The 19,246-nt window shown below is 43.0% G+C and overlaps 2 protein-coding genes across 4 annotated transcripts in view; one reads left to right on the forward strand and one right to left on the reverse strand.

Annotated features, from left to right (window-relative positions):
- The window catches only part of SYN3 (synapsin III), a 203,255-nt gene extending 196,678 nt beyond the window's left edge, over positions 1-6,577 (forward strand). For both annotated transcript variants that reach the window (XM_075753811.1, XM_075753818.1), the window contains one exon: positions 1,090-6,577. In XM_075753811.1, the coding sequence (XP_075609926.1) occupies positions 1,090-1,222 (133 nt within the window). In that variant the 3' untranslated portion in view covers positions 1,223-6,577. The remainder of the gene's footprint in view (positions 1-1,089) is intronic.
- Positions 4,946-18,241, reverse strand: FBXO7 (F-box protein 7). Of its 2 annotated transcripts, XM_075753841.1 has the most exons (10): positions 17,960-18,241; positions 16,139-16,439; positions 13,953-14,180; positions 11,990-12,131; positions 10,724-10,807; positions 9,522-9,614; positions 8,403-8,579; positions 7,663-7,700; positions 6,893-7,315; positions 4,946-5,085 (listed from the first exon to the last, which is right to left on the reverse strand). In XM_075753841.1, the coding sequence occupies exons 1-9, from the start codon at positions 18,079-18,081 to the stop codon at positions 6,911-6,913; spliced, it is 1,590 nt and encodes a 529-aa protein (XP_075609956.1). In that variant the 5' UTR covers positions 18,082-18,241; the 3' UTR covers positions 4,946-5,085; positions 6,893-6,910. The 2 variants fall into 2 exon arrangements, with proteins under 2 accessions (XP_075609956.1, XP_075609946.1); XM_075753831.1 differs by lacking the exon at positions 4,946-5,085 and having other exon boundaries at positions 5,495-7,315.
- Positions 18,242-19,246: the final 1,005 nt, after the last annotated feature.

Consider the following 19,246-nt stretch of genomic DNA (forward strand, 5'->3'; position numbering starts at 1 on the left):
TATTCCCTGAATGCAGGGGCCACACAAGGTTCTTCATCAGGCATTATTTTGCAACTGGTAGCAAAAAAAAAAAAAAGGGGGGGGGGGGGGGGGGGGGGGGAGAAGTGGCGGTACTCATATATATTAGACTCCAGATAGTTTAAGCACTCTTCTGGAGCAGAGCGCAGCACTGAATTTGTGTGGCTCTTTGGTAGCAGCCTTTGCTGCCACCATTCATGGAGCATATCTGGCCAGCACCATGTTTGGTGTTGACAAAAAGTTGACACAAGAGCAAACTGGTATGAACAGACCAGAACAAAATATAGGCTAAGCAATGAGAAGACAGTTTCTAGACAGCAGAGGACCGATGTTCTGGAGCAGGCTTTCAGTGATGATGTCTACATTTGCAAGGCAAACCAAGACCAGTGGACTTAAGGATCAAAATATTGGTGCTAAGGATGCAGTCTCCACACTACACATATTTCAGGTACTCTGGTCTTGTGCTGACCAGGAGAAACCACTCAGTGACAAAGCATGGTAAGTGGGGAAAACTGGGAGATTTACTTCAGAAGCACGGTCCTGATCTGAACATCACACTAGCACATACACACCCAGCAGGAGCAGAGTGGCCAACCCGAAGGCCTGCATACTGCAGCTGACAGTCACAGCAGACATGACAGGGAGGGCAGGCAACAGCACGCATTGCATGGGACACGGCTACCAACTTGCCCAACCCCTCATGCTCTCACACTTGAAAGGACAGGACCACCATTCATGGTGTGGCCGATGAGATGACCCTCAGTATGAATCCATTCTTCGGTATTAGTAGTGAACTTAGCTAACTGTTCCTCACAACAGTTGCATTTGCATGGCTTTAGTCAGATGTTTTCATAAACATTTACTAGTCTGGACTGTGATATTGGAGCCACCTGCTCGTGCCCCAGCATCTCCCCTCCCTTCATTCCTGGATGTCTTAGCATGTGGAGTTTCTCCTTGCTTACCTCTCCTTTTATCCTTGAATTTGCCTGTGTGATGGAACACAAAGCATCAGTAGCCAGCTTTGAACTACCACCTTCTCCTGCTGAGTCTGAACACTGTTTTCCATTTCAGCAAATCGCAGTCCCTGACAAACACCTTCAGCATATCTGAATCATCTCAGCGGGGAAATGCCAATGAAGACGAAGCAAAAGCTGAGACCATCCGTAACCTGAGGAAGTCATTTGCTAGCCTGTTTTCCGATTAACAGCCCTGCAGCTGGATCTGTGCTTTTGTCAGCCCTCACTCTTCATATCAGCATACCTGATGTCATCCTGCAATACACTCAGTGGTACCCAGCAATTTACAACTAACATCTGGGTAAAGGGAATTTAGAAAACTATAATTGTTTTAATACAAAGAAAATATTATAATAAGTCTGAAAAGTGTCTGTATAGAAGTGGCACTATTTCATTGTTTTTTGTGCATAATCAGAATCACATCTGTTCAAATGACTGAATTGTAAAGCAAATTTTACTCTTGCTAACCCATGTGGAGCCAACAGTTATGACAGTGCAAACTAGATTTTATTTTTATTTGTATATAGTCAATACAATTGCTAACTTCCAATTACTGAATCCTTGCTGAGGTTGAGCTAAAAAAAAAAAAAAAAACAAAAAACACCACCTTATTTCAGAAACAGATGTGCAAAGACAGAGTCAAGAGTAAGTATTCATTGACTGATAAAGCGAGCATGCTTGCGCATGGAAACACAGTGAACTGTGGAACTTCATGATACCAACTTTATAAAAAGTCACTTTTCAGAGCAAAACTACATTCAAGTTAAATATGATACCAGACATCAGTAAGCACCAAAGATTACATGAGCAGGTCATCCAGATGGACTGCTGGTTTGTTCCAGATCAGTCTGCTCATAGCAGATAAAACATCTCTGTTCCATACTTTGCATTTATGTCCCCTACATGTGATTCCTGAGTTCTGAGAGAAAAATGTCATGTTCTAACCCTGTAGCCTTAGTTCAAAAATAACCTGAGAAATGGGCCTTCTACACAAAAAAACAACTTCTTCCCCTGCCCCTGGAAACACCAGAGTTCATGTTCAGAGTTCACATAAATTCCAGACAAAACCAAGCTAAACTCCAAGCACTTTGGTGACTTGGTCACATCTGGCTAAGTATGTCCCCCAGGAACATGCTTAATTAATAGCAGAGCTGATGAAGTGCACATACTTGTGTGCTGAGTGTTCCATAATACCGACTGAATGGTGAGATGGAGTGAAATCCTGTCTCCCTCCTTGAACCCCCATTGACTTCACTAGGGTGAGTGCAAAAATGAATGCAACGTGACAAACCTGCAGTAGAACAGGAAAACTATCCTTACAAATAAGATGAGCTGGGGTCTGTGCAGACACCAAGCCGTGAGAGGGCACATATGGGAGTGCCCCAAGCAGGGAATGATCAGCATTAGTCCTTCCCGACCACTCCCCAGCAATTATTCTTCCAAAGAAAAAGAGATGGATCTTTGCCAAGCATGCTTTTCCTCTAAGCTGGCAACACAGAATGAAGCCATCTATGAGCACATTCACTAGAACTGGCACATGGCAAAAACCAGGAGTGACACAAGCTATATTCACAGTTGAAAAAAAACCCACCCTGGGTAAACCAATGTCTCTATGGCTATTTTTACCAGCTGAGAACTGACCCCCTACACCGTGCTAGTTCTATTTTAACACAACTAATGCAGGCACCAGTCCCCATCCCACCTCCTCGACTTTTCCTCAAGTTTTGTCAAGTACTTTAGTCACAAACCGTGCATACAGCTTCAAAGCCAGACGTTAGGCTTGTGCGTCCCTCAGCAACTTGACCTTGATGACACATAGGAACGTCCAGGGAGGCAGAGAGGTCAGTAAGTTAAAAGCATTTGAGCCAATGGCACAGTTCTTTGCTGTCACTTAAACAACGAGATCCCCAAAGCATCAAAAGCAACAGCAGCATTTGCCATCTTGGATCTTAGGATACACTGGCGGGAATAAAGCCAAACAAGCAATTCCCTCCTGCATAGCACCTGTAATGAACATCTAAATCCAATGCAGTCATCTGGATCTTGTATGACCTACCCCTGAGCAGGCCTTTACGCATATGACGGCTTTTGTGACCTGTGCACTTTCAGGCAAGTAACAGCATAGCTTTTCCAGGTTGGAAGGCTCTCGAGAGACTCATCTGGATTAATGATTTATACCTCAAGTCCAGTATTATAGAATCACCCTACTCCCTGATGATTTACCTTCTCCCTCCCACCCCCCTCAGTTCTGTGTTGTCCTTCCAGGTTTGCTAAGCAGTTTACAACGTAGCATCATAAATACATGTCATTGTCTGAGGAAAAAAAAAAAAACAGACCCTGCTGTTTTGCAGTCTCCAGGAGCAATAAACAAATGACAAATGGCCTTGAGTGATCACTGTCCCACTGGCAAGAACAATAGCAGATTAACAGGCTCCACTATATGGAGAGCAGGTAACACAACACTGGTGGGAGAGGATTTCCTTCTGTAACACTTCCCTCAGCATGGTTTATGCCTTTTCCTACTAAATGGTCACCAGAGATACAAAGACAGAAGTTTATTGCCAGAATCCTCAATTGCTCTATCCCCTGAATCTTTTTATGTCTTACTGGCCCAACCTATACAAAAAATAACTAGTGACTAGTATGGCATGGCCCCATAAATCGACCTCAGTTCATCACTGAAACCACAACGGTTGGATCATTTGCTGATGCTGCATTTGAACACAGCAGGGCTGTCTTCCAACAGAGCACAGTAACAGAACAGCACTGGTGACTTGATACCCAGCAGTGACTCAGATCTCATTTGCCCACAGCTGTATATAATGGCTGGGGTTAGGGGCAGTAAGAAGGCAACAGAAGAGTTGGTCAACAGAAGTTACATTTAAGTCACAGGGCAGACATGCCCCGCAGCACGCCTTGGGATCTTTCCCACACAGCTGTGAAAAACGAGCACCTGTCAAAGCTTCCCTTTCATCCTGCATACTTTAACTTTCTTCACAAGGAAGCCAGGAAACATGAACAGATTTGCACGTTTGGATCCAGCCCAAGGAGAAGCTGGGATGCAGCTATGACACCCACTCACATCCACCACCTGGAAAATTGGTTTACATTTTGCTGTTTAGATACAGACCAAGAAACATCTTGACTTTCTTGTAAAGGTGTGGTATTTCAAGAGGAATGTCACTTACGTTCACATGCAACTCAAAGTCTTGTATAAAGCTAAGGTTCAGAAGAAAAGCAGTCCTGCTCGTAACTGCAGCGGTATTTCCTTCTCTTTCACTAATCACAGGCAGGTACAGAAGACCTTACACCCTGCATATGACCCAGTTACTTCATCTGGTTGATTTAATTTTCACAAATAAGATAAAACAGTAAGTAGAAAAGCCAAGGACAACAGTTCCTCATTTCCAAGTGACTGTTAGTAGCAACCCTCACAGTCCTGGGTACAGATAAGAAATGCCCATCTTCAGGCATTTCATCCTCTGTGATGTCTCTTCTACGAGTTCGCAAACGACGATACACATACCTGACTTAGGAGCTGGTGAGTAAACAAAACAAACAGCTAGTTTTCAAGTATTTCCTCTGTTTTGTCTTCTAATTTTACACTGTTTGTCCCAAGACATGCACTTTATATTTCATATCCTGTTTTATGAATAAAGGGAACTCCTCTTTAGGAACTTGACAGTTGAAGTTAAGTCAGGTTCCTTTATCTTTGGCTCACAATACCTTTACTACATTGTGAAGGAACAATGAAGAAAGGGAAGGGATCTCTTCAGGTCACTTAGTGGTGTATATGTAAAAGGTTGAGTTCATTTCTTCAAAACCAAACATTCCAATGACAAAATCCAGGACAACCAACCTGTGGAACCAGGCTGGCAGGAGCATGAGGAGGTTGTCTTCATGGCAGAGAGGGCCCAACTCCAGAGCAGCATGGGGCACATCAGCAGAGCAAGCAACAGGGCTGTCATCAAGGCATGGGTAACGCAAGTATCATTGGCACCACAAAATTAACGTATCTCACACACATAGAAATCATTGTTCCCAGAAATAGCTTTAAAAAAAAAAGTGAAAAGAGTAAGTTGCAAATTATTTTATCAGTTAAAGCTGCATAACCTTATCTGAGTATTATGTATGCATTTCTGAAGCACTCATCACAAGTGAAAATGGTGCAAGACCAACACAGTGTAGATTTCCCTTCTCCTTTTCATAGCCAGTGGATGCGAAAGAATCACTGCAAGCTCTAAGAGGCCAGACTATACACTTCAGTGAGAATTCTGTTGGAACGAGGCAATTCAACCACTGGAGGCGAATGTTAAAAATTAAGGCTACTCTTGGTATTGAAGGGAAACCAATGTTCCCAGACTCTACAAAGACACGCTCTTAGGTGTTTAATTATGGCAGGATTTGCACTGGTATGCCATTGCTGTGAAGTAGAAAAGGGAAGAAAGAAGCCATACAACTTCTGACAGCAAAATAAAGTATTATATTTTACTTCCACTGGAGTTAATGGCAAAGCTTCGTGACCCTACTGAAGTCAGCTGATTTTATACAAAACAAGAAGATGAATCACTGAAATATCACCTGAAAAAGCACATAAGTATTACTGATTAACTAGCTTGTATTTAACAGGAAATGTCATTCCATTTCCACTGTTGGAATTTCAGAAAGATTTTAGAAAATAGTATCAGCTGTCACAACAGTCATCAGTACCATGTACATTTATAGAAACACTAAGATCAATCCATCTTAAAAAAATACGTAAGAAACAAAATGTTCTAGCAAAGTTTAGTCATTCCAGTCTTCCTTTAATTGAGCTCCAGCATCAGCCTGCAGATCTCATCAGGAGACTTTAACAGTGGTCTTGTGAGTTGTTCATTAGTTAGTAAGACAAGACTTGAAAGGTGCTCATAACATGCTACAACACATTTCCTCTTGGCAAGATGTATTTTGATACTGAAGTAATGGAATTAAATGGAGCTTACTGCAGTAAAGGGAGAACTCATTCTGCTTCTCCTACTGTGATCCCATTTCCACTGCAACCAGGTTAACCTATTTAATTCCTTAAGTTAGGCAAGAGGAAATGTTTATTTTTGCACCAGTTTTAGTTCACACACAGTAAACGCAGCCATGTACTACAGCTCCTTATTTCTAAAGTCAAGGAGAAAGACAAAGTTTTGCTGCTGGTTCTTTGTAAAATTGCTCTGCTTCTGTTCAGACTTGCACTGTAGCATGACTTTACTCAGTTGTTTGTAAAACAAAATTGTGTTCTAATATTTCCATTGTAAAGAAAATCCCTTCCCTGTATTCTTTGTGTATTAAGTAACAATACAAAAATGCTTTTTACCTAATGAAACATTAAAGGGAAAAGGAAATGTCACCTTTGAAAATTTCCATGAACGCACATCTACCGTAACAGTGGTAGTACCCTGTTCTATGTGGAACATGGTAGATTTTTTTGTTAATAAAGATTATTAGCCAGGTAGATTTTAAACAACATCATTTTTCCTGGCAATTCAATAAAATCTTCAAATAAGACAGACAAGTATATGGTTTGTATTTAAAGTGCTCTTTATCTGATGCAGCAAATATTTGGCCAGTATCCTTCTGGTCTCTAAGTAGCACTTCACAGATGATTAAGAGCAAAGCGGGGGAAGCAGAACAAACTGTCCTAAGTTGTAGCTCTTCATGAAATAGACCTTAGTGTCAGGTGGTGCAGTACTACCAGAGCATAAACTAAACCCAACCCTTTTACCATGCACACACGTTCTTGCCACAATCTGAAGAGACGGCAGATGTTAGTGCCTGGGATTTGCAATCTCCTGCAGTTAGAAAGCAAGCTCGGGGACTAGAAAACTCACTGAAGGAAAAAGCAGCAATCAAATGAACGCACGGCGAATGTCCATGGGGCGGCCCCGGCTGGGTCTAGGTGGAAACCTGTCATTGGGACCAGCTCGTCCTGGAAGTATTGGGTTTGCTCCAGGCAAGGAACCAATTGGGTCAAAATGTGGTCTGAATGGAGGAAACTGGCCCGGTGCTTCTCCTGGGCCAGGAATGAGTGAGTTAATTGGGTCTCCAACATATGGAAGTGCTGGTCTCTCATCATATTCTCCACCAATAATCATTGGGGGATAGATTGGGTTTGACGGGAATGGGTTGGGAGGAAAGGGATTAGGATAGAATGGGTTGGGATGAAAGGGGATTGGATGAGGTGTAGGGGGCAGAAACATCATGTGTCTCCATCGCAGGGCCTCCTTCTTCTGTTTCAACTTTTTCTTGTATAGCTGCAAACAGAAACAAAGGCATTTTAAAGCTGTGTTCCACCTCCAGCAACTGCATTCAGTTCTGCAGTACTTCGCTGAAAAGCACTCCTCACCAGCCTCAAAACCCAGAACAGCAACTCCGCTGCCTACCAAAGACCAAACACGGCACCCCTGGAAGACCTCTAACCCACGTAATTTGTTGATGCTGTTTTCTCTTAATCTGACCAAACTCAACATGTGTACACAGACCACCACACTTCTAAACTAAAGTTTAACTCAGAAGTTACCGCCTCCCAAAGTCTATGTTTTATTCTCAAATTAGCATGTGGAGAATAATCTCAGAGAGATTACATAAAAAAGCCACCTACTTCTTTCCAGTCTGTGTCACGAGGCCTTGCAACAGGATCTACAAAGAGAAGCAAAAAAAGTAAGAGCAGCAATCTATTTTAAGTAGCATTCATGCCACAGATGTCCACAGTTTTGTCAGAACTGCAGAACAATCAAGAGATGCAAAACCCACTTTTCGTCAGTACATTTTTAATAAAGATAATGCATCTTAAAAATATAAAGCTCCAGGGACATTCAATAGGTAATCTACTTGCAGACCCATTCTACATAAAACATCATCTCCAAAAGTTACTGTAATAAGTATAGTGGGGATATAAGGATAAGTAGAGAAATCCCACTAACAGTCCCCATCTTTGACTCCTGACAGCACTTCCCTTGATCGCCTTATTTCTTCAATCTCTTGTGAGAAATTAATAGCAGGAATATCTCTTCCCTCTGCCTAATATCTGCAATAGCTAGTACACCAAGGTAGCCAGGGAAACAGATGAAAACAAGGGAAGTCTGCACCACACAATGGGAAGAACTATGTGGTCCATCAGTAATGGCTCCACAGATTGTCATCAGTTTTCCTGGCAGAAAACTGCACGTCCACCTGAACTACACCTGACCAACTGCACTGGTTAGCATCACAAATGACTGCATTTACTCAGTGTTCAAAAATTGAAAGTGATTGCCTGCGGAGCCTCTTATCAAAATCAGTCAGATTAATCCCCCTGTTCACATGAGAATGTAATTAGAAAAACATGCGTCTCGACATTACCTCGGAAATCTCGCAGATACATAAACCTCCACAGAAGCTGGTCATTGGAAGCTGTGTAAAGATCACGGCAAACAGCAGAAAGAGAGATGAGTGAACGGACATCCAGAAGTCTGAAAATCCGAAGCTTGAGCTCAAGAGGAAGGACCACTAACCCAAACACGTCTGGCAAGTTCAGAGCTACAAAGTGGAGAAAATAGAAGCATTACTTAAGTGGTGCAGAGTTTAGTCTATCTCTAAAGACCCTAAAAGAAAGAAAGGACATTATAATCTTTCCCTTAAATCATTTCCCTTTGATGCCTGAGTTACACCACTTTTCTTGGAAAGTACTGTGACGTGCCTTCTTATAAAACAGATCTCTTGCAACTCCAAGTACACTTACAGAGTGCACAAAATAGGGCAAATGGCACTTTATACTGACCACTGTTGACCACTAAGCCTAAAAAACATTCCACACACCTATGTCTATAGGCTACAGAACAAAGGAATAGGTAAAGAAAAAAGACCTGCCCAATTTAAAAAAAACCAAACACATTAAATACAGAGCACATGCCTCACATAAAACCTTCACACACTGAAGTCTAGAGGGAATTCCATTGAATAGTCTTCAGAATACAAAGCTGAGACCTTTTATGGCAATACCTATACAGAGAAAGCCTGGCTTCCTACTGCTCCACAAACACCATCTTGGGTTACTTCCTACCATCCTTGCCAAGCCCTGAGAAGATCATTCCTGGGGTTAGACTTCCAAATATGATGCTATATAAATTTTTCTGCTTTGACAAAGAAATGGACTAAAACTACAGAACTACTGCCACAAAGTTACTGTGGTATGATTTTCTCATCGCTAAGTGTGGAAAACACCCACTCCAGTCTCTTAAGTGAGACTAGAACAATCAAAAATTAAACCCAGGCAACTATCATTATATTAATATTTTCTGAGATACAAAGATTAATATAATAATTTCTTTAGAATGTATAGATTACTTTGTGCTTACTCTTTATATACCCATCACTGAACAGCTGTTTCTAACACTTTTTCTTCAAGGCTTTAGATAGACCCCCTTCTTTCCATCCTCAAAAAACGAAGTATCATCTCTAATTGTAAATGTTTTCTCTCACCTTGTCGGGCAGCAGCCAGAAGAGAGTAAACCAGCTGGTCTTTAAAGAGACGGGATAATTTCTGAAGGTCTTTGTAAACACCTGCAACCTTTTCTATCAAAGAAGAGAGGTAAAAAGCTTAACTTCAGGAGGTTATAATGCAAAAATTATATAAAAGAGTGGAAGAATTATGGTTTTCTTATAAGCAGAACTGTAATCTGCTTGTAATCTTGATGGGAGCAGTTAGAGTGTAACAGTCATGCAAAAAGTAATTCATCAACAAACTACAGACCAGTTCCATGGTCAGGCTAGGCCTTCCTTTGGCCTTACAAAGCACCATTAAGAGAAATACTAGAGTTCTTCAGAAACAAACTGACTCTCAAGCTGTCAGAGTTTCTTTTGTCAGATTTCAAAGCTCACGTGTAACATGCACCTATGTTGTAAATGCCTGCAATATTCATTTTTTTGACAAGAATGTTCTTCCATTCCATTCTCTGAATAAAGAGGAGCCAGAAGACTCTACAGTTATACCGGACACATTTCGGTGCTCAGTTTCTCTTCTAAAGCCTTTTGACTAGACTAATACATCAGCAGCTGGGGCTACCCAGGACACAGCGTAGGACATGGCCAGCCTCAACTGCCAACAAAGCAATTCATATGCTTCAGAGAACAAAAGGCTAGTCAGGTCTGTGCTCACAAGGATCCACATCTATCTGCCCTTCTCCCCTCCCCCATCTTAGTTTTCCCTCTAATTTTGGCATTCTGGAGAGAGCTATGTGGTCAGCACATGTTTTCTGACAAAAAAGAATGTAACAGTTACAGTGCCACAACAAGAGTGTAGGTACCACCAGCCTCTGAAGTCCTGAACTGCCAGGCAGAAACGGGGTATAATCCAGCATCACTGCCCCAGAGATTCACACATATGCTTAGGATCCCATAAACAACAGGCATATGTGCCAGAGGATGACTCAGGCTTTACAAGGTTCTTTCCTTACACAGTTAACCCAATAAATTCAAATTGTTTCAACAACAAAATGTGCGTAAATGGCTATACTCTGAATTCCTTTTACCACAAAGCTATGACTTGCCTAAATGGTAACCACATTTTTATTCTTTTTTGCTATTCTTTACCTATTTGGTCCTCTACTGAAGTATAGCCTTCCTCATTGTGTGACTTCCTTACTTTTCAGTTTACTACTATGAATATCATAGTTCAGTCATACCTGGCTCCTGAAAGCAAATGAAGGATGCTGGCAATAGTTGTATTCTCTTCACACCTTTTATCTCTTTGTTGATTTTTAATGTTGCTGCAAATATAAGAAAAAAAAAATATCAAAATTTAAAACACATTGAGAGATGACAAAGATAACTTAATTACTGCCTTATCCCTCGGAGGAGTTTTACTTTCCTCCCTTACCAGATTTCCTCAAGTAAAATACCCAACTACAGCAAGCAGCTAGACAAATAAAAACTTCAGAAAAATGAAATGGAACTGAAAATAGCAGGGAATAAACAAAGATCTTGGTGACAGAAACCAAGCATTGCCTTCAACAGTTCAATCACATGCAAAGAGATGTAACACAGCTAAAAGAAGTAAACTGCAAACCATTATTATAACCCAGTCATTAAAGAAATATTAACGAGAGAAAGACTCAACAATCTATACGAACACTATTTGCATGGTAGTTATAACACTGGCATAAATCTAAACTTAACCTGAATTGGTTAAAACTTTTGGTCCAAGAAAATGTATGTGCTTATACAAATTGGCATAATCACTTACAAGTTTTACAAATAAACATAAAAATTTTAATCAAAGATATTTTGACATTAGAATCAAGTCCCAGTTTAATATTGGTTCTGCAAAAATGTGGAATTGCTCAAATGGTAAATAAAGTATGAAAAAGGAAGAAAAAAAAAACCAAACACAAAAAGACAAACAAAAGAATTCCAAAAAAACACCAAGTGATATGGAAGTTGCTTCAAAAAAATTAGACTTCCCTAAATTTTCTGGACTGAATAGCTTAAACTAAACACAATTTTTGAGAACACAGTTAAACTGTTAGTGTGCTACAGGAAAGATTATACATTAAAACTAAAGAATACATAGCCTGGAAGTTGTTTTTAAGTCTTGCAAAGAACATGAGACAAGACAAAAACATTGTAGCTGGAGCAAATCTCTCTTTTAATGTGTGGCAATGTATACCAAAGTTCCTACCAAATAAGACAAGAAACAGATTTTTGCAACATTGCAATGAAAAGGCCAGCTGAATCCCCTAAGGACTGACCTGTTATGGTTAGAGGGAGGGAAACAGTTAACACAGAGACAGGAAATGCCAAGAATATCCAGCATCTCTTGCACCTCAGAAACCTGGATAATCAAGGTGCAGTTCTAAATAGAGTGCACAAGAGCACATTTAAGTTTTCTCTTGCTAAACAACTGCCATATTTAGCAATGCCCATCCAGGATAAAAACTTGGCTAACTTACCATTAATAGCAACAAGATCTCCCAAAGGCACACAAGTCAAACCAGCACAACCTTCTTCACAAAGGGGATGTGTGTACTGTAGCTTATAAACACCATTCCCTCTCCATTTCTCTGGCATAGACACCGCCTTGGCTTCTGTCCCCTAAAAACACAGAAATAACACTGCCATACTTTAGCAATGTACCAAGACTAAGAGGTGAAAAAAGAGAATTAAAAGTTAGGAAATTCGAGAATGCTGCTTGCAATTCAAATCTTAGTTTAGTCCCAATGTGCGTTACGACACAGACTATAATTGCATCATTATATACTATTTTCCCCAGGACTAACAGCAAATCTAAGGAGAAGTTTCGTAATTTTCTGTCCTGTCCCAGTTTCTGACAGGGAAGGTTGTTCGGTGAGCAGACTCACACCTATTTCTTTAAGACATGTACTTCATTCTGTCATTTATTCCAGCATTCTGACAACTGCTGTATGTACGTTAACTTACTGCATGAAAAACATGTTATTGCACCTTTTCTGTGAAGTTATGAGGTCTGACAGGGCTTGAAGAATCACAGCTTAAAATCCATTAAAAAAAAAAAAATCTGAGTGGACTAACAGTGTTTCTTTTCAATTCAATATGAAAATATGGTGTCCTGCTTTTTTGCTAGGATAGAGTTAATTTTCACAAGAAGCTGGTAGGGGACACAGCCAGGACACCTGACCCAAACCAGCCAAAGGGATATTCCATACCATATGATGTCATGCTCAGTATATAAGTGCGGAGCTGGCCAGGGAGGAGGGACTGCGGCTCGGGGACAGGCTGAGTATCAGGTTCTGATTGGTGAGCAAATTGCATTGCGTATCACCAGCTTTGTATACTCTTTTATTAGCACTGTTGTTGTTATTTTCCTCTCTCTTTGCTGTCCTATGAAACTGTCCTTATCCCAACCCACAAGTTGGTTTTTTTTTTTTCTTCTAATTCTCCTCTCCATCCCACCGGGCAGGCGGGGGAGGAAGGAATGAGCGGGCAGCTGTGTGGTGTTGCCACGTGGGTGTGCTTAGTTGCCAGCTGGGGCTCAACCAGACAGATGGAATCCCAGAGGGGGACACAACATAATCCCAAGTACAAGCAGACTCTCTCTTTCCCCTTAAATCTGCACAGCAATCATCTTCCCTACTTCCAAGCCTACTGACTGACATAAACAAACTTTCTTCCCAGTTGCCAATGTATTCTTCAGATAGTATTTCAGGCTACAGAAACACAATTAACTTAAATTTATTAAACTGGTATTGGTCAACCGGACACCTAAACTGATCCCCCACTGCAGTAAAAAACATGATAATTTAAACACCTTCCCTGAGACCAAATCTTTTTTTTTTTTTCATGTTTAGCCATGCATGAGTAAACATACAATGCAAATCTGAAAATCTAAAGGGAAAAGGCGAATTCATACATTGTACAGAGGTACCGCTGTAGGTGCTTGACTACAAGTTAAGATACCTCTGTAGGTTAGTGGAGCAAAAGCCTAAATTAACTCAGCTGAAATGAATACGGAATTGGAAACAACATTTTGTCAGACCTAGGCCTTGTTAACCACCATTTGAACAGGATACCATTGAGGTGATACTGATGCTTAAGGTAGCGCTTCGAGGAAGTGCTACAGTCTAAGCACAACTACACAAGCTCAACAATATAAAGCAGAAACAGGAGGTTACCAGCTGGGTCCTAGTGAGGCTGAGGACTAAAAGAAACATGGGGACAGGCCACTTCTCTCACACCTAAAATCTGCTCTATTCTCTAGCCTTAAGGCTTCCTGGTCAGGCAAATCAGAGAAGCTGATACTTCAGCAGCTCCTGCTGTTGACAGACATGTACAAACCCAGAAGTGGATCCTGAGATGCATCTTATATCACACATTCCCATGATATTCCACAGCTTTATCATACCGAACAAGAAATCTCCTGATTGGTTGTGCGCCTACCTGAGGTACATAGCCTGTCTCCATCATGAGAAGGTGTACTAGAACGATCAAGGCATCAGTGGCACTGGTACACTCAGCAGAAAGGTAGAGCATCTCTAAGGAATGTGGTATTTCACCATCAGCAGCTTCACTGCACAGCATGGGTTCGGAGGGATAGGAACCTGTTCCTTCTTCCAGGTCAACATCTTCTGGGACTAATTCAGAAGGAAATTCTAGGCTGGATCCTGCCTTCAAGGGAAAGTAAAATACACCTTCATTCAGAAAATTACACTTTTTTTATATATATATATCTCAATATTACTTGTCTGCTTATTCCAGTCCTCACAGGCACCAAGTCTACTCAACTGATTTCTCATGCAAGTTTTACACATTTGTTACATTTCCATTTTCTAGCATCCCAGCTGGAGACTGGGATTATACACATAGCCTCCATATTTTTTATATTTATAATGCAAGTCCTTCTTAAAAGGGTCATTTGATTATACATACTACTTGAAGTCAAAGTGAGAATATACTAAACTTTCATCAGAATTTCTGCAACATACAAAGGTATAATTTACTCACTGTAGTACCACCATTTATTTAAATATAGCCAACATGCATGGCAAATAACCAAAAAATGGTAACTTGGTCTGCTTAGAAACACAACAGGCCCAAATAGCTGGAAAAAAAAACCCTCATCAATGGAATATATCTGCTGACACTTGACAGGCACTGTGGGTTTTTTTGTGGCTTCCTTTCTTCTACCAAAATCACACCATATTATTATGTTAACTGATAAAACAACCCACAGACACATTAAAAAAAAAAAGTAGCGAATGAAAACTATAAGCAGATTCACCTAAGGGAAGGGTCAGTAAAGGGGCTGGGGGGAAAGGGAGTTTAAAGGAGCTGTAGCCACTCCTCCCCCACATCCATGCCCAATGGCACAAGACACCCATATGTTTGTACGAGTTCCACCCGTGGAACTTCCCTTCTCTCATTAACAGCAACTGACATGGCCCCAGTTAAACATAGATTTTCAGACTTCTAGAGCTCTTCTACAATGACACTTAGTTGCTTAGAAATCTTCCTGTCATCTCCCACCGCAATTTTGGAGGAAGATGTGAGAATCTTTCAGCTTGCCTTCAAATACTAAATAAATATGAAACATATACTTCTGCACACCTTACTATGGTCTGACTGACACACGTAAGGAGCTTGCACGCCCACAGCACCATGTAAGGACTATTGCTCCTGACAAGAATCAATGGGACAACGGTCCAACTACATTTTCCTTCATCACTTACAATTATTTGTATCCTAAATCTTAATTTTCATAAAACATAAAACAGTATTTTAAAAGACGTCATACAAAGGTTGTATTAAGAGACATTTTGTATTTGAAATTCATTCCAAAACAAAAAAACTACTTGCTTTGAAAGGATGTTGGAAGACAATTTCCTCCCACCTTCTCAAGATTTGGCCTAAACCAGACAAGACCGTATAACAAGATAGGCCATGGCACTAGGCTGTACCTGCAGAGCCTCCTCTAGGGAGGATCCATTCACTACAGGACCCAGCAGGTGGTGGGAGCTGTTATCTGCGTAACTATTGTATGTACTGTCAGAGAAATAAACCACTGAGTAATATGAAAAAATGTGCCTATTAGCTGCACAAAACATACGGGGTCATTCAGATGTACACCTACGAAGCATGAGGCAGGAGCTATCTCAGCAACACAGCCTTCATACACAAGACAGACAGGTCTCACTCTATGGCAGGCCGCCTGAACCACAGGGAAGTGTTACAACCCAGTAGAAAGGAATCGTGCGCTTATCTAGTGAGCGGCGTTTCCGACAGGCAGTCCCTGTTGCATTTGTTCAGTACCTAGAATCAGTTTCCTCGAGAAGGCAGCACTGAGGCAGGTAAGAAACACACTCCTAACATACTTATGGAAAGTGCATGTTTCAGCAAAAACATTCAATCCTGTAAAAATGTCAGAGCTGAAACACCTCAGGGTCGCTGACTAGCTTCTATGTCACAGCTAATTATACAATGGAGACAAATTTCCATCCAAATAACTGGCTATATATCAGACAAGTATAAGGAGCCAAATATTCTGTAGAGATATAATATAGCAACTGACATAACAAGATACCTTCTTTTTTACCTTGTGTTGCACAGGGCAATTCTCATGTACTTACCCTCTCCTCACTCTTTTGAGCTTCCAGCTGAGCTTTCTGGTTGTCAGATTGCTCATTCTGCCCTTCTTCTTTCAGTCTGTGGGCCTGACTTTTGTTGGGGATCAAGGTGGACGGCTCATGACCATTCTCAAGTGGGGGAGGAGTAGAAGGTGGAGGAGGAGGTAGGTTGGGTTGTCCATCTGCTTCTTCTAGTAATAAGCATATCAAATCACCAGAAACAATCCCATATGAAGCTAAGGTCTTCTGATCTTCTGTGAGAGCATCTTTTCTGTTCAATGTTATTGAAAACTTGGTATCAGAACTGCAAAACAGAGGAAAAAAAAAAAAAGAGGAAACACGGTTGGCTGCACCTGGGTAACTGCACACAGAGATATAGTTAGAAATGCATACTGCATACTACAACAGTACTATGCCCTGGGGTTTAATCCATTATTAATTAGCTATATACTAAAGGAAGAGTGAGGAAGAAATATGGTATGAAATTATTTCCCCCACGTTTATCTCCAAGTACATTTTAAGTAGCTGCAGCTGCCTGGTAGGTGTAACTTCATTTACAGCAATTGCTCATAAAACAGTTATGAAGGAAACCAGACAAGTGCCCTCCAAATCAGAAGACATCAGACCTAGCAAAACAAGTTTTAAATAAACTGTTGGCTGAGATTATTTAAAAACAAGATAGTCTTGCAGCACACCAGTTGCAAATAAGCGTAATGAGTAAAGATGCTTACAAAAAAAAAAACCACCAACAAATAGAAATGTAACTGGTTAGCACGGAAGCAGCTATGCAGTATCAGCTACAAGACGCACCCACTGTGGCAAGACAAGCGGCAACTTCAGATGTGTCCTGCCCACACTGCTATGCAGCACAGTGCAGTGCTACCAAACGTGTGTTTCACCAGTGAAAAACCAGTACATCGTACCTAATTAAAGGTTTGTGAATACAAACCCGTTAGCCACCATTAGAAAATGAGCCCCTTCTTGTAGGAATTTCTTAAACTGATTTTGCAGACTTTACTCTCCTACAAAGACTGCCATGAGTTCTTTATAGGTAAAAGATTTATGAAATTTAAACGCAGAGTTTCTCTAAGAAGCCTGCAGAACTATAAAACTGACACCCTACAACAATTTTTGTAACGTAAAGGCCACACGCAACTTTAAGTCGGCTCTGACTGAGCTGCAATCCGTATTTCGCAGCAAAGCGTTTCCCGAAGTTTTACCTTCCTCTTCTGCAGCCAAGGGCCGGGAAGCAAACCGCGGCCGAAGCGGTAGGGACCCGCGGCCCTACCCCCGGTGCTGCGGCAGATCCGCGGGACGGCGCTCACCAGCGGGCGTTACCAAGCCCTGCACCAGCCCTGGCACCGTGCCCTCCCGAGCCGCGTAAAACCTCCAGGCCGGCGATCTTTTCACACACCCCCCTTCCCACCCTGTGATGTGTTGCCCGGCCCCCGGGCGGAGCCCTGGGGGGTGTGTGTGTGTGTGTGTGTCCCGCACACGGGCCTACCAACCGCCTCGCCCTCACACCGCGGGCCTTCCCCCGGAGCCGGCAGCGCCCCGGCCGCTCTGCCCCCTCCTCTCGGCGCCCCTCACGCTCGGCCAGAGGAGGAACCGCAACCCCTCAGGGCCGCGGAGGGCCGCCGGCACCCGCCACCCGCCCCGCAGGGGGCGCCAGAGCCGCCGCGGGGGGGCTGGGGAGACAGGCCGGGCCGCCCCACCCCTCCCCCCGCACCGTGTGGTACGGCCCCGCCGGCCCAAGCCCCGCGTGTGCGCGGCCGCCACCCCAACACCCCCCGCACACGCACAATGGTTCGCTCCGCACGCTACCTGTACCCCCAGGCGGGCAGCAGGGCCCGGCGCAGCTGCGCGCGCAGCTCCCCCAGCGTTGGCTCCGCCCCCTGCACCTCCAGCGGAGCCGTTCGCTTCTGCACCCGCACGCGAAGCTTCATGGCGGCGGCGGCGGCGGGTCTCTGTGCCCGCTTCGCGCCCCAAGCGGGCCCCGCCGGGTGGCGGCGATGGTGATGGTGGCGGCCGGGAGCGGGCGCAAGGGCTGCCGGGGCGTGTCGTTGTTTTGGTTGGCGCGGCACCGCCTAAGCCCGCCCGGCACCGCCCCCGCTCGGCACCGCCCCCGGGGCCTAAGGCGTTTCCACAGCGCGCCGCTAGCTGCGTGCCCGATCGGTGCCTCGGCGTGCCATGCCGTGACCTGCGCGGTCGCGATCGATGATTGGGCGTTCGGACTGAGCCCCGCGCGTGCGCGGAAAGAGTCGCACCAGCGCCATCCGCGTGCGGGGAGTTGTCGGTTGGCGGGAGGCTCTGGCGGCCGTTGGTCGCGTTCGGCTCCGTTATTCGTGGTGCCGTGCTGCTGTTCCGCAGCGGCTCGTCCCCTGAAGTGGCTTATTCCCGCCGTGCCTAGATGAGATACTGGCGGGAGTGATTTCAGCGCACTCGCTGCCACCTGCTGTGCGGAGTGGTTTGGTTGGGCGGCTTTTCTCTCTTCTCTCCTCTTCAGTGTATTACCGGTTTAGATGTTATTCTAAAAAACAAAAATGCCAAGGAGAGCCTACTGCTGCCTGGGCGTTAAACTCCGTTGGCAAAATTCAGGGAAACGGGCGCTAGGGGACCGGCTGACAGAGTTTGCCGCTCTCAAGAGCATTGAGTTTTATAAATGAACGTGTTTTTTTAAGGTAGACTACTGAATTGTCATCATGGAGGTAATATTTTTAACATCTGCAGTCAAATAGTCTCCCCCCAAATACAAAGTGTCACAAACTTCACTTTACTGTCTTTAGTTCCCCTGTATCTGTCATACTTGGAAAAAAAGGTTCTTTCCCATGCTTTAGATCTTCTCAAAAAGTATACCTGGCTTCATCTAGAAATACACACTTTGTAGGAGTGTAATGTCAGTGGGGGGAAAATGGAAAAGGCACAATTCAAGTTTTAACTTGCTTAATGAATTACATTACATTTCAGAGAACAGTGAATTCAGAGGTAATTTTTGAACAATGCTTATTCTCAGATTATCTTGTTTTTCCTTCTAACAATACAATTTACTTAACTCGCATTTCTCCACACAGAGAATAATAGGAGAAATATGAGGTGCAGGAAAATTGGAGT

Source organism: Balearica regulorum, chromosome 1, assembly GCF_011004875.1.
Source record: "Balearica regulorum gibbericeps isolate bBalReg1 chromosome 1, bBalReg1.pri, whole genome shotgun sequence".
NCBI classification, from domain to species: Eukaryota; Metazoa; Chordata; class Aves; order Gruiformes; family Gruidae; genus Balearica; species Balearica regulorum.